Raw genomic sequence first — 16713 nt, 5'->3', positions numbered from 1 at the left:
TGGTCATAAAACTGCTGCTCTGAATCAGTAAGCCTTCATACAGTATTAATGTTAACTTCATTCAGTGTCTGCAGTAAGCTCCTCTGGATGTTTTACCAGTCGGTCATTGCCAGTGTCCTGTTTTATGCTGTGATGTGATGGGGAGGCAGCATTAAGAAGAGAGACGCTAGGCGACTGAACAGGCTGGTAAGTTAAAGCTGGCTCTGTTGTTGGTATTGAGCTGGAGTCACTCACAACTGCAGAGAAACGGACCATGAGTAGGATGCTGGCGATCAAAGACAATGACCGCCACCCATTACACAGCACGTTCTTTAAACAGAGGATGTTTAGCATGTTCAGTGGCAGACTTCTGTCACTGTCATGCTCAACAGACAGGTTGAGGAGGTCCTTTGTCCCCAGGGCCATCCAACTCTTCAATACCACACAAAGGGGGAGGGGAGAAATGGACTTTTCAGCATGAGCCTGTCTCTCTCAGCCTCTACCACCGTTATATCTCTGTCTGCTGTACACCTGACTGACTGTACTGTACTGACTGTCTTATAGGCTATATTAGCCCTCCTACACAATCTGGACTCTGGTCATAACATATGCATCTTATAACTTATTCCCCGTTTTTGTTCTTAACATATATTATTTCTTTTCTGTCAAGCAATTCTAATTCTATTAGGTTTACATTCTTGTCTTTTCATAGTCATAGTTAATATTTAATAATAAGCTATTGCACTGATCAATCCCTACACTGTTCTCTTTTGCACTACCACCATTGCACACGGTCTACCTTAGCACCTTTGACTCTTTAAATTTCTGTGAGTGATTTTTATGTATGTGAGATATATGTGTGTTTGTTGTGTTATGGTTGTCTAAGCTACTGCATGCCTAAAATTTCCCTCAGGATGAATAATCAATCAATCAATCAATCAAATATGGCAAGCAGGAAAAATCTGTTGGAACAACAATGGTACCTCTCTAGCTAAGAACCTATAATCTTAACTCAAGGTCTTACTAGGTTTTTATTTCTCTACTCACTCTTTTTTCGATTTATTCTTTCAAACATTTTTCAAGCAAAACTGCATTACATTCACTGGTGCGAGCTGATCAAAGGATGTCCTGCTGTTCTTTGTCATATATGATAATTTACTGAATATTTAAAGGTTTTAATGTTGATTGGACAAATTAAGAGATCTGAAGCTGTCGTATAGGTTCCGGGAAATTATAATTTGTGTTTTTTCACTATTTTCTGACATTTTATAGACAAAATTGATTGATTGAGAAAATAATCTGCAGATGAATTGAAAAAATAACATTTACCTGCAGCCTTTAATATTTTGTCAGAATTCATACACACAGTGCAGTTTGCTATGTCAAAGTACTACAGCAGTGCATGTTGTTCATAGTAAAAGATTTACCAGGCTTACAGTGGCCACCCTCTTTACTTTCTTTGTCGTAGCTCTGGGAAGTTTGAACTAGGAAGTGGCAAACAAGAACAGAAGGAGGAAATGGGTTTTCCATCCAGACTGTTTTCCAACCAGAAAAACTCAACCCATTCGCTGACAGGGGAACATTCTGTTTTATTATAGCACAGGAAATATCTATAATTATATATATATATATATATATATATATATATATATATATATATATATATATATATATATATATATATATTATAATAATAATAATAATAATATGTTCTGTGGTGTCAAAACGTTAATTTAGAATGAATCAGTAACATACTGAATGGACTGCTGCAGTCTCCGCTTCAGACTGTTATCTAGTTCCCCAAAAGACTAAACTAATACCGATTGACCATTTACTTGCTGTAAGATCCATTAGATAACTTTCTGACATGTACAACGTATTTTAACAACTGCAGAGTTTTTAATTAGTAATTCATTCATATCATATCAATTCATATCAAATGATTATTGTCAAAACCGCTAATATATTAATTTCACAATATAACAGGAAAGCAGGAAATCCTTACATTTTTAAGGAGCAAAAAAACAGCAAATGTTTAGCATTAAAAACAATCAATTATTAAAACGGATTAATTTTCTGTCAATCGACTAATCAATCAAACAATTGAATACTTGTTTCTGCCCTTACTGATGTATGCTTGCAATTAAAGGTCCCATGACATGGTGCTCTTTGGATGCTTTTATATAGGCCTTAGTGGTCCCTTAATACTGTATCTGAAGTCTCTTTTATATAGGCCTTAGTGGTCCCCTAATACTGTATCTGAAGTCTCTTTTATATAGGCCTTAGTGGTCCCCTAATACTGTATCTGAAGTCTCTTTCCCGAAATTCAGCCTTGGTGCAGAATTACAGCCACTAGAGCCAGTCCCACAATGAGCTTTCTTTAGTATGTGCCATTTCTGTGTCTGTAGCTATTGAGGAGGAGAGAAAGGGGGGGCAAGGTGGAGGATGGGGGTGGGGCCTTGACCAACTGCCACTTTGCTCGTTTGAAAGCCATGATGTCTCTCTTTCATGGGTGGGCCAAATTCTCTGGGTGGGCAAAGCAGAGAAAGGGGAGGTAACCTTCCTCCTTATGAGCTCATAAGGAGCAAGATTCCAGATCGGCCCGTCTGAGCTTTCATTTTCTCAAAGGCAGAGCAGGATACCCAGGGCTCGGTTTACACCTATCGCCATTTCAAGCCATTGGGGGACCATAGGCAGGCTGGGGGAACGCATATTAATGTTAAAAAACCTCATAAAGTGAAATTTTCATGCCATGGGACATTTAACGGTTGCATAAAAATAAACCCATCACATCTACAATTTATTTCTATGTATAATTCATACTGTAGTGCACATCAACATAGAACACAAAAGAGAAAGTCTGGATCTGCTGTAAAGAAACATGGGCTGGGAATATAACCATAACTGTATGCTTAAAACAAAACACTGAGTCAGTGAACACGTACACAGTTTGAATGGCCAACACATGGCAACCTTTAACTTGGCCAAGGACCAGTTATCCACTGAGCAGATACAGAGAAGTCATCTTGTTGTGTATCCAATCCCATCTGACATTCGCCAGCCAGCCAGCCAGCCTAGCAACCCTGCCCCCCCTCCCTGCACCTCGATGCCTTTATGTGTTGTGGCAGCAGAGAATTTGCTGGAGGTGTCGGGAGGTTTTCCGAGAAATCCAGCTTCAAACAGAATCCGGAAGAAGGAATAAGAAATTGCACTTTGATCTCGATGTGGAGTCTAGCCTGCTAGTCTGCCTGTCTGAACATCTCTTTTTTTTAAACCTCTCTCTTGATCTGGCTAATCCTCCCTCCCTCTTTCTCCCTCTACCTACTGTTAGAGAAATATGCCTTTAAATTAATATTCTTTTAGCTCCATGAATGAGCCTCGAAGTCATTCCCATCAACACCCGACCCCCACTATCACCAGCACTGAAACCTCAACCTTTAGCGAGCCAAACCCCACACAGACCAAGCACCTCCCAGCTGTAGTCTTCTTCCATTGTTAATCCCTCATTCTCCTGTTCACTCCTTTCCTGTCAAGATGTTACCAGGTTATAATGGCAATCCTATTAATACACCAAGCTTTAAGTGTACCATTTGAGCCCTTGAGCAATCATTCCCTAACATGCATTCATACTTTAGCAAGAAGAAAACTCAGGGTGTCATTTGCAAATGTGTGGATGTGCTGAATTTTGTGTGGCCATAGCTACATGGCAAACTTATGGGGCAGGTGTGTGTCTCCCCCTTGAATCTGTTCCTGCTGTGCGTACTCATGCATGTGTAAGCAAGCTGTCTCTGACACCTGCTGCAGCCTGGAGCAAGCTGCTGTGAGGTTAGAAACGCAGAGAGCCAAGTCACTACATAATGGTCGAGTAATGTTGCACTAACATTATGATGTTGTGTTAATCATATGGTTAAATCATTTAAATGAGGTAACACCACATATTTTCACACAGTCTCTCCTCAAGTAATTCATGGTGTTGTACTCAACAGCTCACATGAATACTGTCAAGAATGAAAAAGGAGCGCTAGAAACAGAAGTAGCTAAAAAAAGAAATCTGGGCTCAATCACCTCCGCGTGGCTAGCCATTCACAGCGTGAAGTGGGTGTCAATTTCAGATGTCGTTTTCGGACAGTTACAAAAATGGTTGGACAAGAGATGTCACGAGAACCGGTACTTCGGTACCAAAATTCTGAAAACGTGACTCGTTTTTATACAGTACCATATGTACCGGGGGATGCAATTCTTCCAGACCTGACAGGAGCAATATACGACTACAAGTGTTCTAGTCTGCCGCTAGTTGCTGTAGAAGAAGACGAACGCCCACCAGCATCTCCGTTGCCGTGCAAGACAGCTTGACGGTCTATAGCCACGACCTTCCACTCTCCGGTGCCGCCGGAAATTCCGCTGTATGTCCTTTTTTCGGCCAGATGTCCGTTACATTACGCTTTATTTGTTTTGGAACTTTAAACTCTGGTCGATGTATGAGGACTATGGTTAACTGCTCCTCAGATCTCTGCAGGGTAAATCCAGACAGCTAGCTGGACTATCTGTCCAATCTGAGTTTTCTGTTGCACGACTAAAACAACTTTTAAACGTACACGTTCCACCAAAACAAGATCCTTCCCGAGGCTTTTTTGCAGTGGCTCCGTGCGGCACTTAGCACCTGCCAAGACAATTGTGATTGGTTTAAAAGACAAATAAACCAGTGCACGTTTCCCTCCCATCCCGGAATGCTGTGTGGACTAGCCAGACCCTCCTCTGCAGCGCTGTGAAGCAAGGTCTGGCAATGACCGCAGTTAGCCTCCGGCCTTACGGTAACATTACATCTACAGCAACAGCTTTCCCAACTTCACCTGGAAACCAAAAGTAAAGTGTTTCTCTCTGCCATTGTCAGTCACAGCCTAACGTTAGCTCTGATAGCTACTGACATTAGCTAACTTTAGCGCTTGTTTTAGCTGACATCTATAACGTCAGTTAAGTTAACCTAAACCAGACCGGTTCTATGTGCAAAAACAACGGCAGAGAGAAACAGACTAATTAAACATGCTTGCTGTCTGGGAGTTCCAGGTGAACTCATGGAAGACGGTACCATACCATACGCTGGTTGATGTTGATGCCAGGCTTCAGAGCAGCGGGCTGTGGGTCCATAAGACTTACATTTTCTCCTGATTACATGTAAATCATGCTCTCCTTGCCCCCTCCACTCCAGACCAAAATCAGTGACAGAAAGTTTAAACAAACAAAAAAAAATTGACACTGAAAAAAGGCGGGGTGTAAAATATTTTAAAAACATGTGCTATAACAGTGTTACTCGCATGGCTCCCATTATCCTCCGTGACACGCTCTCTTCCACTTCGCCTGACAACTCTTCTCCAAAACAAACAGCTCTGAGATAACAGAGCTCAGCCCATAGCTCCACTCACTCAAAGCAGATAGTATGCGTGAAATAAAAACAGGACACGTAATTTCACTGTGTGTAGTGTTTAACTACGCTAACTAACCGTAATAGCGTGTTATGATGGAAAAAAAAACAGACAACGGCTGTGTCTCATAGACCGGGCAACAGCCGGGACGTTGAGAATCCACGCGCGAGAGGTGATGGGAGTTCCACTCACATCGTCATGTATTCACTTCGTTGAAACAAGTGAACAACGTGAAAAAGCTTAACGTGGTTTAATGTACCTAAACAAGGATCAGTGATCACCAAATTTTCTCTCATATTGCTCCTCATAACCACTAAAAAATGTGAAAAAAATCTAACCCAAAGTCCAATTAGATCATTCACTTTTTTTTTTGACGACGTAGTTAAGGCGGCAGGCGTGCGTTGCTTAGGCGGCCACCTTAACAAAGTAGTAGCAAAGTGCTGTGGGAAACCCTGCACAGTAATGGTAATAAAAGCACTACTGATAAGCTTGTCTAATATACACATCTGATTTTATTACAGAAAATATAGAAGCGGGCACTTCAACTGCCTCCCCCTCAGTCGCTCACCCAGTAGGAGTCTAAAAGCAGCCCTGAAGGCACCATCATACGCTTTATTAGCATCCAAACGCACGCACACACACACACACACACACACACACACACACACACACACACACACTTCTGTTCATTGGCTATTACATTGTGCACAGAGAGAGAATACATGTTCTGTCCTCTGAGTCTGTTACAGTCTTTTGTTAGTGTAGCCATTACTCCCTCTTGCTCTGCCTCTCTTCACCCCGTTTCTGTCTGTGTCTCCCTTTCTGTCAGGATGGATCACAGCAGCCTGGGGGATTTGTGGCCGAGTGGCTGCTGGTCGGTGGCTTGTCAGTTTAAGTCCTTTCTCTGAGGCCAGCATGACACAGAGATGGACAGAGATGAGAGAGACACAAAAGATGATAAGTTTGGAGGTTCAACACAGAGTGAGACAATGTATGAAGTGGCACCCCAAATGCACTTTGCAAATATTGTATTCTGAACATTACTAAAAATGCACTGTATGTAAAGGGATGTAGTCTATATCCTTGACGTTCCACTTCCGGTATTGCTCCGGTGCCGCAGGAAATTCCGCCAGATGCATGTATGTCCGTTTCCATCCGCTTTCTTTGTGTTGGAATTTTAAACTGCAATGGATTTATGAGGACTATGGTTGACTGCTCCTCAGATCGCTGCATGGTAAATTGAGACAGCTAGCTAGAGCTGTCCAATCTGATTTTTCTCTCGCACGACTATTTTACAGTGGCTCCGTGCAGAGCGTAGCACCACCCAAGACGATTGTGATTGGTTTAAAGAAATGCCAATAAACCAGAGCATGCTCTTCTCCCATCTCGGAATGATATGTGGAGTAGCTAGTCTCTCCTCCGCTCCGAACCTGGCTTCAAGTATTTGCTGTATGTACTCTAGGGTTGTGCTGGCCGACATCACGATGGAGAGCCACCATCGTGATGCCACGCTCCCCACCCTGTCAGACACACACTAATCCTAGTCGTGGGCGCTGGATGGGAAATTGACAAGTGCGTCGATCTTAAACTAGCAAAGACACTTGCGTCGGGCTTTGCGCTGTGCTGCGCACAAAGGAAGGCCCCTTAAGTGGAAGCTACTTTTTTTCCCCCTCTACCTGCTCTAGTCACTCTACCTGCTAGTAACGTTGGACACAGCGGTCTCGAGTAAGAGAGAAAAAAACGTTAACGTAGAACGCTATCACACTTTCCTTTCTCCCCTCATTGGACTAAGTTTGTCGACACTACTGTGTGCGTGCATCAATAAGTAAGTCTGACGTCCTGTAGGTATGGGACGATGTTATACAGGATTTATGAATGTACGTTAGCAACAGTAGGTTAATTCACGAGGGTGCTATTTTATGTGCGCTGCAAGTTTTGTTTGTTTATTGAATGCGTTATTCAGTGCAAATATAACAATGTAGTTTAATCTCAGTAAAGATGGTATATTAGGTTATTACGGTCGCTCTGTTGAAGGCAAACGTCCCACTGTACTGTCGTTATGCAGATCACGGACATCTGATTGACTTTACTGCACCGTAGTTAAGTGAAAGTAGGTCAAGTTGTAAAAAACTGCCCCTACCATCGTCAACTGCCAATTTAGGGGACATCGCCCAACCCTAATGTACTCAAACCTCGTTACAACATGCCATCCTGTCCACACATGAGGCAACTAGTGCCTTCCATATACAACCAAACACGGACGTTGATGGAGCACGAGTTGTCAGCTGCACCCTCCGTTTCACTAACGACTGATGGTTGGACTTCTCGTGCTACGGAAAGCTATCTCACGGTGACTGCTCATTTTATTGACTCTGAGTGGGAAATGAAATAGTCAGTTCTACAGACACGGCCCCTGTATGAGCAGCACACAAGCACTCACCTAGCTGAGAAGCCACAGGAGGTCGTGGCAGAGTGGAAACTAGAAAGGTATGCTTGTTGCACTTAATAGCAAGAATACTTTCTTTTATCTTTTGTGGGGGAAGGTCTTTATTTTTAAGGTTATTATTATTACGTAATTTGCACTTTCATAAATAAGAGATGCTGTATTTTCAGTTTTATAGCTGATTGTCTTATTTTGTTTACAAGTTACAGATGGAGTCTGGAGATGATGTGGGGTACTTGTTAACCGTTTACATCGTACTTTACACACAGGCTGTTGCAGCTAGCTCAGGGGAGAGACTGTATGACACTAAGTGGTACAGCCTGAGACATGCACAATAAAAAAAAAATTGCCTTCTGCATTTTTGTTTTGCTTTTCCCTCCATTGTACCGAACCGAACCGTGATGTCTGAACCGAGGTATGAACCGAACCGTGACTTCTGTGTACCATTCCACAACTAATGTATACAGCATACGTCTGTAGATGGATATTTCTTAACAGGATACAAAAAACTAAGACTAAACACTCCACAGCTTTTATATTCTGGCAGGTACTTATGTTTTGCAAGAAGCCTTGCAGACCTTCGACACCTTAGTCTGTGCAAGGAAGTACACGTGAACATAATGTGGCAGGACATAACAAGCTTGACCTGAACCGCCATTAACAAATAGTGTTGTTTTGTTTAGCGGAGGTGAATGTCTGAATAAATGTTCCTGCTGACCACAAACCATTGTGAGAAACTACAACTTGGCTAATATAGTATATTGCAGGCAGGCAGACAGGGGGGCTGAGGCACGTGCACAGGCTCCAAAACTGATAATACTAATAATCCTACAAGCTATTCATAGACATGTTAATGTGCAAACACTGAATACTGCTACTTTAATAGGCTAAAGTACAAACTCTGAAGTTGTAGGTGCAAATCACCTGTCCTTATCATATTTATACAATTACATGTAGCCCATTATAAAGGCATCACAAAAGAATTACCCCAAAATGAATTTAGCAGAGAAGGAATTCAGAGTGTTTTTAAATGGAAGCTGAAAGGGAAATAAATCTCAGTCTGTGTCAATCTGTGAAATCATACTGGACAACTTATAAATAAGACAGAGGACTGGTTTACAGAGAAGCTAGGAAGGGAATTCCACTCAATTTACCATTTTACCTTGTTATTCGTTTGGTTTACAACAGTCTAATCAATAGCCACTTAAAGAAACTCGAATAACTCCAATTGGCTGGAAATCAGCTAAAGAGTCCAACATGTGATGGTCTGTTGACAGTGGATGGGAAACTAACTTTGTGGGACCTACAGCATACAGCGAGACAAATGAGCTTTACATTATTGTGGTTTTGGGGTTTCAGTTGTGGGCCAAAAAATGAGCTTTTATCACCATATGATCCTGTGCAGTTCCTGTGGTGAGCTTTTGATTTCCATTGCACGTCTCTTGATGTTCAATTGACGATGTATTATTTTACATTTTTTTGCAGCTATGTAAAGCAGGAGTAATGGCAATTAATTATTATATGTCCTGTACAAATGACAATAAGAACCAATGTCACAATATTGCAAACTGCAGCATCTCAAAATCATGTAATGAGAAAGTTTTTATGTAATTTAATTTAGTGAAGGCTGGTATAAAAAAATAACTTTAAATGTGAGAGATCAAGAAATGTGCACTATTGGAGTTATGACAGCTTCCATTCATCTTTTATGTTTGCGGTTTACTCCTTCTATGCTATTTACAGTATTTACATTTTGTCAGAGCCTTGCTTGGCTTGTGCGCGTATGTTCCTTTTCAAAAAGAAGCCACAACAAACCAATTCACTTTTGGAAAGATTCTGTCCGTTTATATAAGGGTCTAAATTTAGAGTAGAGAAGAATTTTCTTTGTGCAAATTCCCGACGTAATTAGAATTTTGCGTCTCTCTCTAAATGAGAAGAGGAGATGGTGACACCACAAGAGTGATGAAATTAAAAGAAACATCCACACAAAGACATCTTAACACTCTTAAACATTGTTAAAAAATCCTGCGGGGAATATATAACAACATAAACATATTAAAAGTTTGGTTTCAGCACTAACACACTAACCACTGGAGTAAGACACAAATGTTTTCAATATTCAGTTCTGCCCCACATCGCAGTTGAATGTACCATTATTTCTTGCTTCCAAAAAGAAAACATAGAGCCATTTAATGCATCCAAATGACAATACAAATATACATTAACCCAAGATACACGCGTATATTTCTCTTCAATGTCTGTAATAATCAGGCGGCTAAAAAGCACAATAATTACTGCACCATTTATGCTTCATGGCACAGTGACACCGCTTATTATTCAGCTATTAACGCGCAGACAGACTGAGCCAGCTCAGCAGACAGACTACACTCAACTATATATCTAGTCTAGTTCATCTTCTTAGACCTCGGTTTCAACTCAAGTCGGGAACAGCCTTGAATGCTGCTCAAAGAGTGGTAATCACTGAGCTAGATAGACCTGGCAGTAGAGAATAATTCAGAAATAGACAGCACGTTTCTATCATCCATCCATCTATCCGGCATCCATTTCAAATGCCAATTCTATACAAGGGATATGCTGAGGTAGTCAAGGCCAGTCAATTTTATTAATGTCACAACTAAAATCACAACTAAAATCCCATGCAATTCGGTATGATTTAGGAAAGACTCAGCCTGCATGCATGTTTTTTTCCACCTAACATTGTTGACGTGTTTTTCAGTTTAAGCAAAGGCATTCCATTTTAAGGATTCGGTTATTCTGTATTGAAAAACAAAACTCAAGAATATTTGAATCCTAAAATTAAAGACAGAATACCTACCCAACAAATGAATATCCAAAAAGTCAAATATTTAGGTCCAGCCCTACTTATTTTGATGCAAAGCGGTTTAGCAGGAATGTAGCACAACATAAAAGGGAAAGCAGTGCTCGGTCTATTTAAATGTGAAAGTGCAATCAAAACATTTTGTCCTTAAAAAAAAAAAATCAATGAACAATCATGATCTCAAGATTTATCAAAATAATAGTGATGATCATTTTGACCATAATCGTGCAGTTGAATGGAGCTTGTACTAAGCATCATCACACCTCACCACCTCATCTAACGCTTTGCAAAAAATCTCCTCTTACACAGAGGTGGGGGGGAAAAAAAGCTTCACACAGGTTTCAAAGTGACCTTTAAATAAGGACACTGCACATCCTTTCATCTCTGGGTCATTTCCGTATTTAACAAATCACATCCTGAAATGGCTAAGTATAACCTGACAGTCAAAACCTCTGCAATAATGAGTGAAATGGTTACACTACTAAACACTGTTGGTCCACCAGAGGAGAGGAGAGTCAAGTCCAGTCATTTAATTTGTATAGCACATTTAAACGAACAACAGTTGACCCAAAGTGCTTTACAGGTAGAGCAGGGAAGGCAGAAACAGGATTAGTTACAGGATTTGATATGGAGTGGAAGGGAATTCCAGAGTTTGGGGGATACTACAGAAAAGGCTCGGTCCCCTCTGGTTTTTAGGCATCTGGGGGATGACGAGGAGTTGTTGAGTTGTGGACCTGAGTGACCTGGCGGCAGAGTAAGTGGACAGGAGATCGGAAATATACGGAGGGTCTTGACCATGGAGTGCTTTAAAAACAAAAAGTAAAACTTTAAAATCAATTCTGAATTTCACTGGCAACCAATGAGAGCCCCACCCTCTGCCACCAGCATCCACCACAAGCCACCCCATAAACATTCGGTGTTTGCTGTAATTTCCCGCAGAGATGGACATACAGCAAATCCCTGCCCCCACCCATCCTCCAACTCTCTAGCATTAATCTTGGCTTGCCCTCCTGACCCCGAGTCCCATCAGCGTCTCTGCAGGATGTGATCAGGACCAAAGGGCAGATTGGAAAGATCTAAAATATCAATACGAATAAAAAATATAGTTCTCAAATCGTCAGGACAACAAAAAGAAAATAAACAATACAGAGAGTGCCTCATCCTCTAGGCCAAAGCCGGATCCAGACATCAGGGCGGGCCAACCAGACGCAATAAAGGGAGCACACACCTACCAGATTATCCCCACTAAGCCTGAGTTTTGGCTGGTTTTGTACCAGTAGACCCACCCCCCACACCACCCATGCTTGTGCGTGTGTGAGTGAGTGTGTGTACAGTGGGCACCTCAAATGTGTGAGGGTGTGATAAAGAGCAAAGCATAAAAGGAAAGAGAGAGCGTTAACCTGGGGGATTAAATATTCTTAGCAGGGGGTTATTTTTGGAGCAGGATGGGAGCTGAACGCAGACATTCAAACTGTTAAATACACATACACGCTTCCTCATACGCTTCCTCACTCTCCATGCCTTGGACTGTGGTTTGTTTGGGTTGGCACTGGGCAACAATGGAGACAAGTCTTCCCCTCAGCACACACACAGGTTTGTGGCACTATCTTTGTGGGGACCCATCATTGTCATAATGCATTCCCTAGCCCCTTACCCTAACCATCACAACTAAATGCCTAACCTTAACCCCTACCCTCACCATAACCTAATTCTATCCCTAATCCAACAACCAAGTCTTAACCCTCAAACAGTCCTTTAAACTTGTGGACTCCAGCATTTTGGCCCCACAAGTATAGTGGACTCCCGGTTTTTGGGCCCCACGAAACACACACACACACACACACACACACACACACACACACACACAGGACTGATGCCCGGTATGATTACTTCACCACAGTTGGGGTTTGCTTATGTCACGTCATTTTAAAAATAACACAACCTCTGGCAATTTGCATCACAAGGCCTGGCCAGCAAGCGGTCATGTCTGCCATGATACAGAATGAAACAATGGGAGTGCTGGAGAGAGTTAGGGGCTCCTGCATTTCATTTAATATACCTTCACTCATCCGCCTCGACATGGCCAATAATGGCCAAGTCAGGTTTCTCTGCAAGCACTTATCCTATTTTAATAACACGAAACAGAGTTAGATCGGGGGGAGACAGGATGACAGAGACTGGAGGAAAGAAGAAGGGTAACAGGCATTTCCATGTCAGGTTGACTAAAGGAAACGAGGAGGGACAGGAGGATGAGAGAAAGAAGGTGAAGGAAGATGAGGTTAATATGTGGAATTGTGTGTGTATGAGGAACGAGGAAAGGGGAAGCAAGAGGAAGAGGAAGAGGAGGAGAAGGGGAAAGTAGAATCATTGTTTTGGAAGGTCAACTGTCTCCTTCAATGCCAGTCTGGCCGAACACAATGAGAGCCATTAAGATGTATTTGCCTTTCATTCATGACTTGTTTAAAGTATGCTGATAGCAGATTGAGCTGTGATAAAAAAAAAAGCCTTTTTCAAGGTGAAGATTGGGATGTTGACATTTAATGTTACATGCTTCAATGCTTTTATTAAAAACATTTATGGAGGGCTGGTGAAGGAAATTAGAGTCAGCCTTTTCTGTGACACAATGACAAGATCTCATGCTGGAAATCTTTGCCAGTAAGGAACATACAAGATAAAGAGGATATAAAGTTGCTACTGAGGTATGAAGGTAAATATGGTGCAAAATGTGAGAGCTTGGAGAATACGATGTGAGAACTTGCAGATCAAAAAATTTGCACTTGCAAAAAAATATACGCACACGTGATCTGAATTTGAAGTCACAGAAATAATATCGTATTCTACAAGCTCTTACATTTTGCACCATATTCACCTTCATACTGAGGAGATGGTTCAAATTCTGCCCCCTGAAAATAAACGTTTTCTGATAACCTACAACTGATCATCAAGCTTTATGATAAGTACAGTCATATATTACAGTATGTTTCTCAAAACCCAGTGACATTTGAAACTTTTTCACATGTAAAACTTCTCATCTAAAAACAAACTCCTGATTTTCCTTAGATAACCATGAAAAGGAAGGCTGCGGGTTCACCTTTTCATGGAAAGATCACAAAAAGTTACCATGTTATTTGCTTTCTCAAACAACAATGAATCCATTTACAGATGGTGAACTTTTTTATTAATCTTCCTTTCATGGAAACAAAAAAGAAAAGCTTTAAACTCCAAAAACACCAAGAGTTTAATAAGAAGAAATCAAACAAGGAGGATAGTGTAAGGGTGTTCTAGGAGCCTGGCAGGCTGTAGGCGCTAACCACAATCTTACTTGTTGAGCGAAAATTTAGCACATAACCTCTTTTTGGTGTGACCCTCAAGCTGCTTTGTATACATCTGCATCACTTATAGACGTCATACATTTCCCGGAATGCCCCTGTACAACCTCATAGGAGCACACCTGAACTTGCTTCATTCAGCTTTACGGAAATGACATTACAACAGAGAGGAAGCAACAGTTGTGTTTGTCAAATGTTAAAAATCTGTTACTTAAGTAACACAATATGCATTTATTAGCAAATGTCCTTTAAGTATCAAAAGGTACTCATGTTATCCTATTACCGTATATATTACATCATTTTTACTGATGCATTAAGGCTTAGAAGCATTTTATTGTAGTTGGTCCAGGTAGATCTATTTGTTGAAGTTTAAGTTATAGCAACGCATATTTTATAAGCTCATTTTATGTTTTGCATGTACTATCACAATGCGTAAAGTACCTACAAACTATAGCTGTAAGATAAGTGTATATTTGTCTGAATTGTAGTGAGGTAGAAGTATAAAATGGCATGAAAGTAAAGTACAAGTACCTAAAATTGGTACTCAAGTACAGTACTTAAATATAGTTCTTGAATAAATGCAATCCGCATAATGTCAAGTGGCCACAGGAAACCAAAACTTGTTTACTCCGTCATGGCCACAAGAAAGTGAACTTTCAAAAACAATGAAACCCTGCTTACCATATAATCTGAGTTTCATCTTAAACATAACAAAAAGGGATTGTTCTCTCCTGTATCAAAGACAGTATCGCCCCTCCTGGACAACAACAACAACCTGCTTTCCTCTTACAACCTGCAGACTCACGGTTCCCTGAAAAGGGGCTGGATACGAACACCATGCCAGCCTCTGACTTGTATCACTGGCTCTTCTCCTTTTGCTCTGACTCACTTGAAGAGCTTTGATGTGAGAGGAAAATGGCTATTTTATCAACATGTGTCAGCGTGTGTGTGTGTGTGTGTGTGTACAGTATGCGTATGTGGGTGTGTTTGTGTATTTCTACCTGATTTAAGCCACACCTGTCAGGCTTAATCACCAACTTCTCTAAGTCTTCCTCGTTTCAGCAAGTTCTACAGTGGCCACACCTTTACTCCACCACGGGCTGAGATTTTCTAGTTCATTATCACACGCGTCTTGAATTTGGGACTGACTGCTCAGCACTGCAGGCCAAGGAGTTATGAGGAACCCAGATCTGAAGATTTACTTCACTTACTAAGAGGTTCAGATATACATATCTCCCTATCTTCCTCTGACATTTCTTCTCCATGTAGGTTAAAAAAAAAATTTCATTCATTTCATTCCCATGGTATACAATAATTAACCTTACTCAGTAGCTTCCTGTTTGGGCAAGATTACATTCAAGCATTTTTTTTCTCCTTAACCATCATAAAATTCTGTAAAACAAAGTCATTCGGATCTTGTGACACTTTATGGACAGTAACAACATCCAGCACAACACCCTGTCAGGTGTGACACTGAAAATACGGCTTATTGCCCCTAAACCAAAAAGAAAGAAGTGCCATAGGTCAGATCTACAGAAACACCAAACACATGATGTACTCAGATGCACACACGATACTGTATGTATGTAACCTTTGACTCTTCCTGGGGGCCTACTGGCCCATTACAAAACATTTCCTAAAGCTCTATTTTAATCAAATTAAGAAATAATAATAAAAATAAGTCCAGACTTATAGAAAGTTAAACATACATGGAAAAACCTTTTTTTTTAAATCCGTTTTCTTAGTCTTTAATCTGGCATTAGCTACCATTTGACTGTACAATTCTGCTTCTTGAACAAGATAATAACAGCCCTTCTCTGTGTCTACATTTGTCATACATTTTCAAGTGTAACACACACTTGACACAAAAGCTCCGTCATGCTGCCGTTCGTTTTGTCGCGCAGGAGGACGAGGGTGGGGTGTCAGGTACAGTATGGTAATTCACCACCTTCCATCTGCTGTTAAAACAGCTCCAATTAAACACTGTGTCCATAACCACCTGCAGTAGCAGCTGTGAAAAGCGCAGCTGTCTCTTTTATGAGCAAACAGCAGTGATCAGGTAGCCGTGTGCAGAAAGTTAAAGAGCATTCCTTCAGAGTTCACTTTCCCTCCTCTCTTCCTGCGTCACTCCTGGTGCTTTATGATCTTAAGAGTAGAGTAATGTAATCAAATTCATGTGTAGTCAGCAAAACTGTGCTTGTCCCCAAGCGTCAAATTTACTCTTGGAGCGATGTTTTTCTAAAATCAATCCCATTTTTCCAAGTTTAACAGAACCATTTCCATCTTTAAGGGAGAGCAAGCCTGACAGCTGCAGCAGTAAGAATAAACTGACGCTCAAGTCGAGAACATTCTTGAATTCAAGTTGGTTTTCATTGGATTACAAGAGACATTATCTCACCTCAATGGCAGACTACTTCATTTCTTTTAAGAAAAGGAAACGGTTAGGACTGAGCTATGTTTATGAATACATCACTGGAACTCGTTAAGATGGGTATTTCTTATGTGCAGCTGCAAAGGCACAAAGTACACTCAGTCAGGTGGAACAAGGTGCAGCCAGGATAGAGTTGCAAATGACCTTAAGTTACACACACACACACACTTACTTATCCATGGACGTTTTTCCTTTCTTTAGACAACAATTCACATTATTACATTTTGCAATATTACGTCAATATGTACAACTCATTAATACCTCTAACCAAT

General features: G+C 41.0%; 1 protein-coding gene across 3 annotated transcripts in view; it reads right to left on the bottom strand.

Moving 5' to 3' along the window:
• The window catches only part of LOC144527456 (rho GTPase-activating protein 26-like), a 107620-nt gene that overhangs the window by 76432 nt on the left and 14475 nt on the right, over positions 1-16713 (bottom strand). Inside the window, exon 1 of one of the 3 annotated variants that reach the window (XM_078265479.1) lies at positions 14692-14787. The exons of the other annotated variants lie outside the window; for them this stretch is intronic. Within the exon in view, the coding sequence (XP_078121605.1) occupies positions 14692-14719 (28 nt within the window). The 5' untranslated portion in view covers positions 14720-14787. Of the gene's footprint in view, positions 1-14691; positions 14788-16713 lie in introns of those variants that run through there. 3 annotated transcript variants of the gene reach the window in all.

Source organism: Sander vitreus, chromosome 13, assembly GCF_031162955.1.
Source record: "Sander vitreus isolate 19-12246 chromosome 13, sanVit1, whole genome shotgun sequence".
Taxonomy (NCBI): domain Eukaryota; kingdom Metazoa; phylum Chordata; class Actinopteri; order Perciformes; family Percidae; genus Sander; species Sander vitreus.
This window is presented reverse-complemented; position numbering and strand designations above follow the sequence as displayed.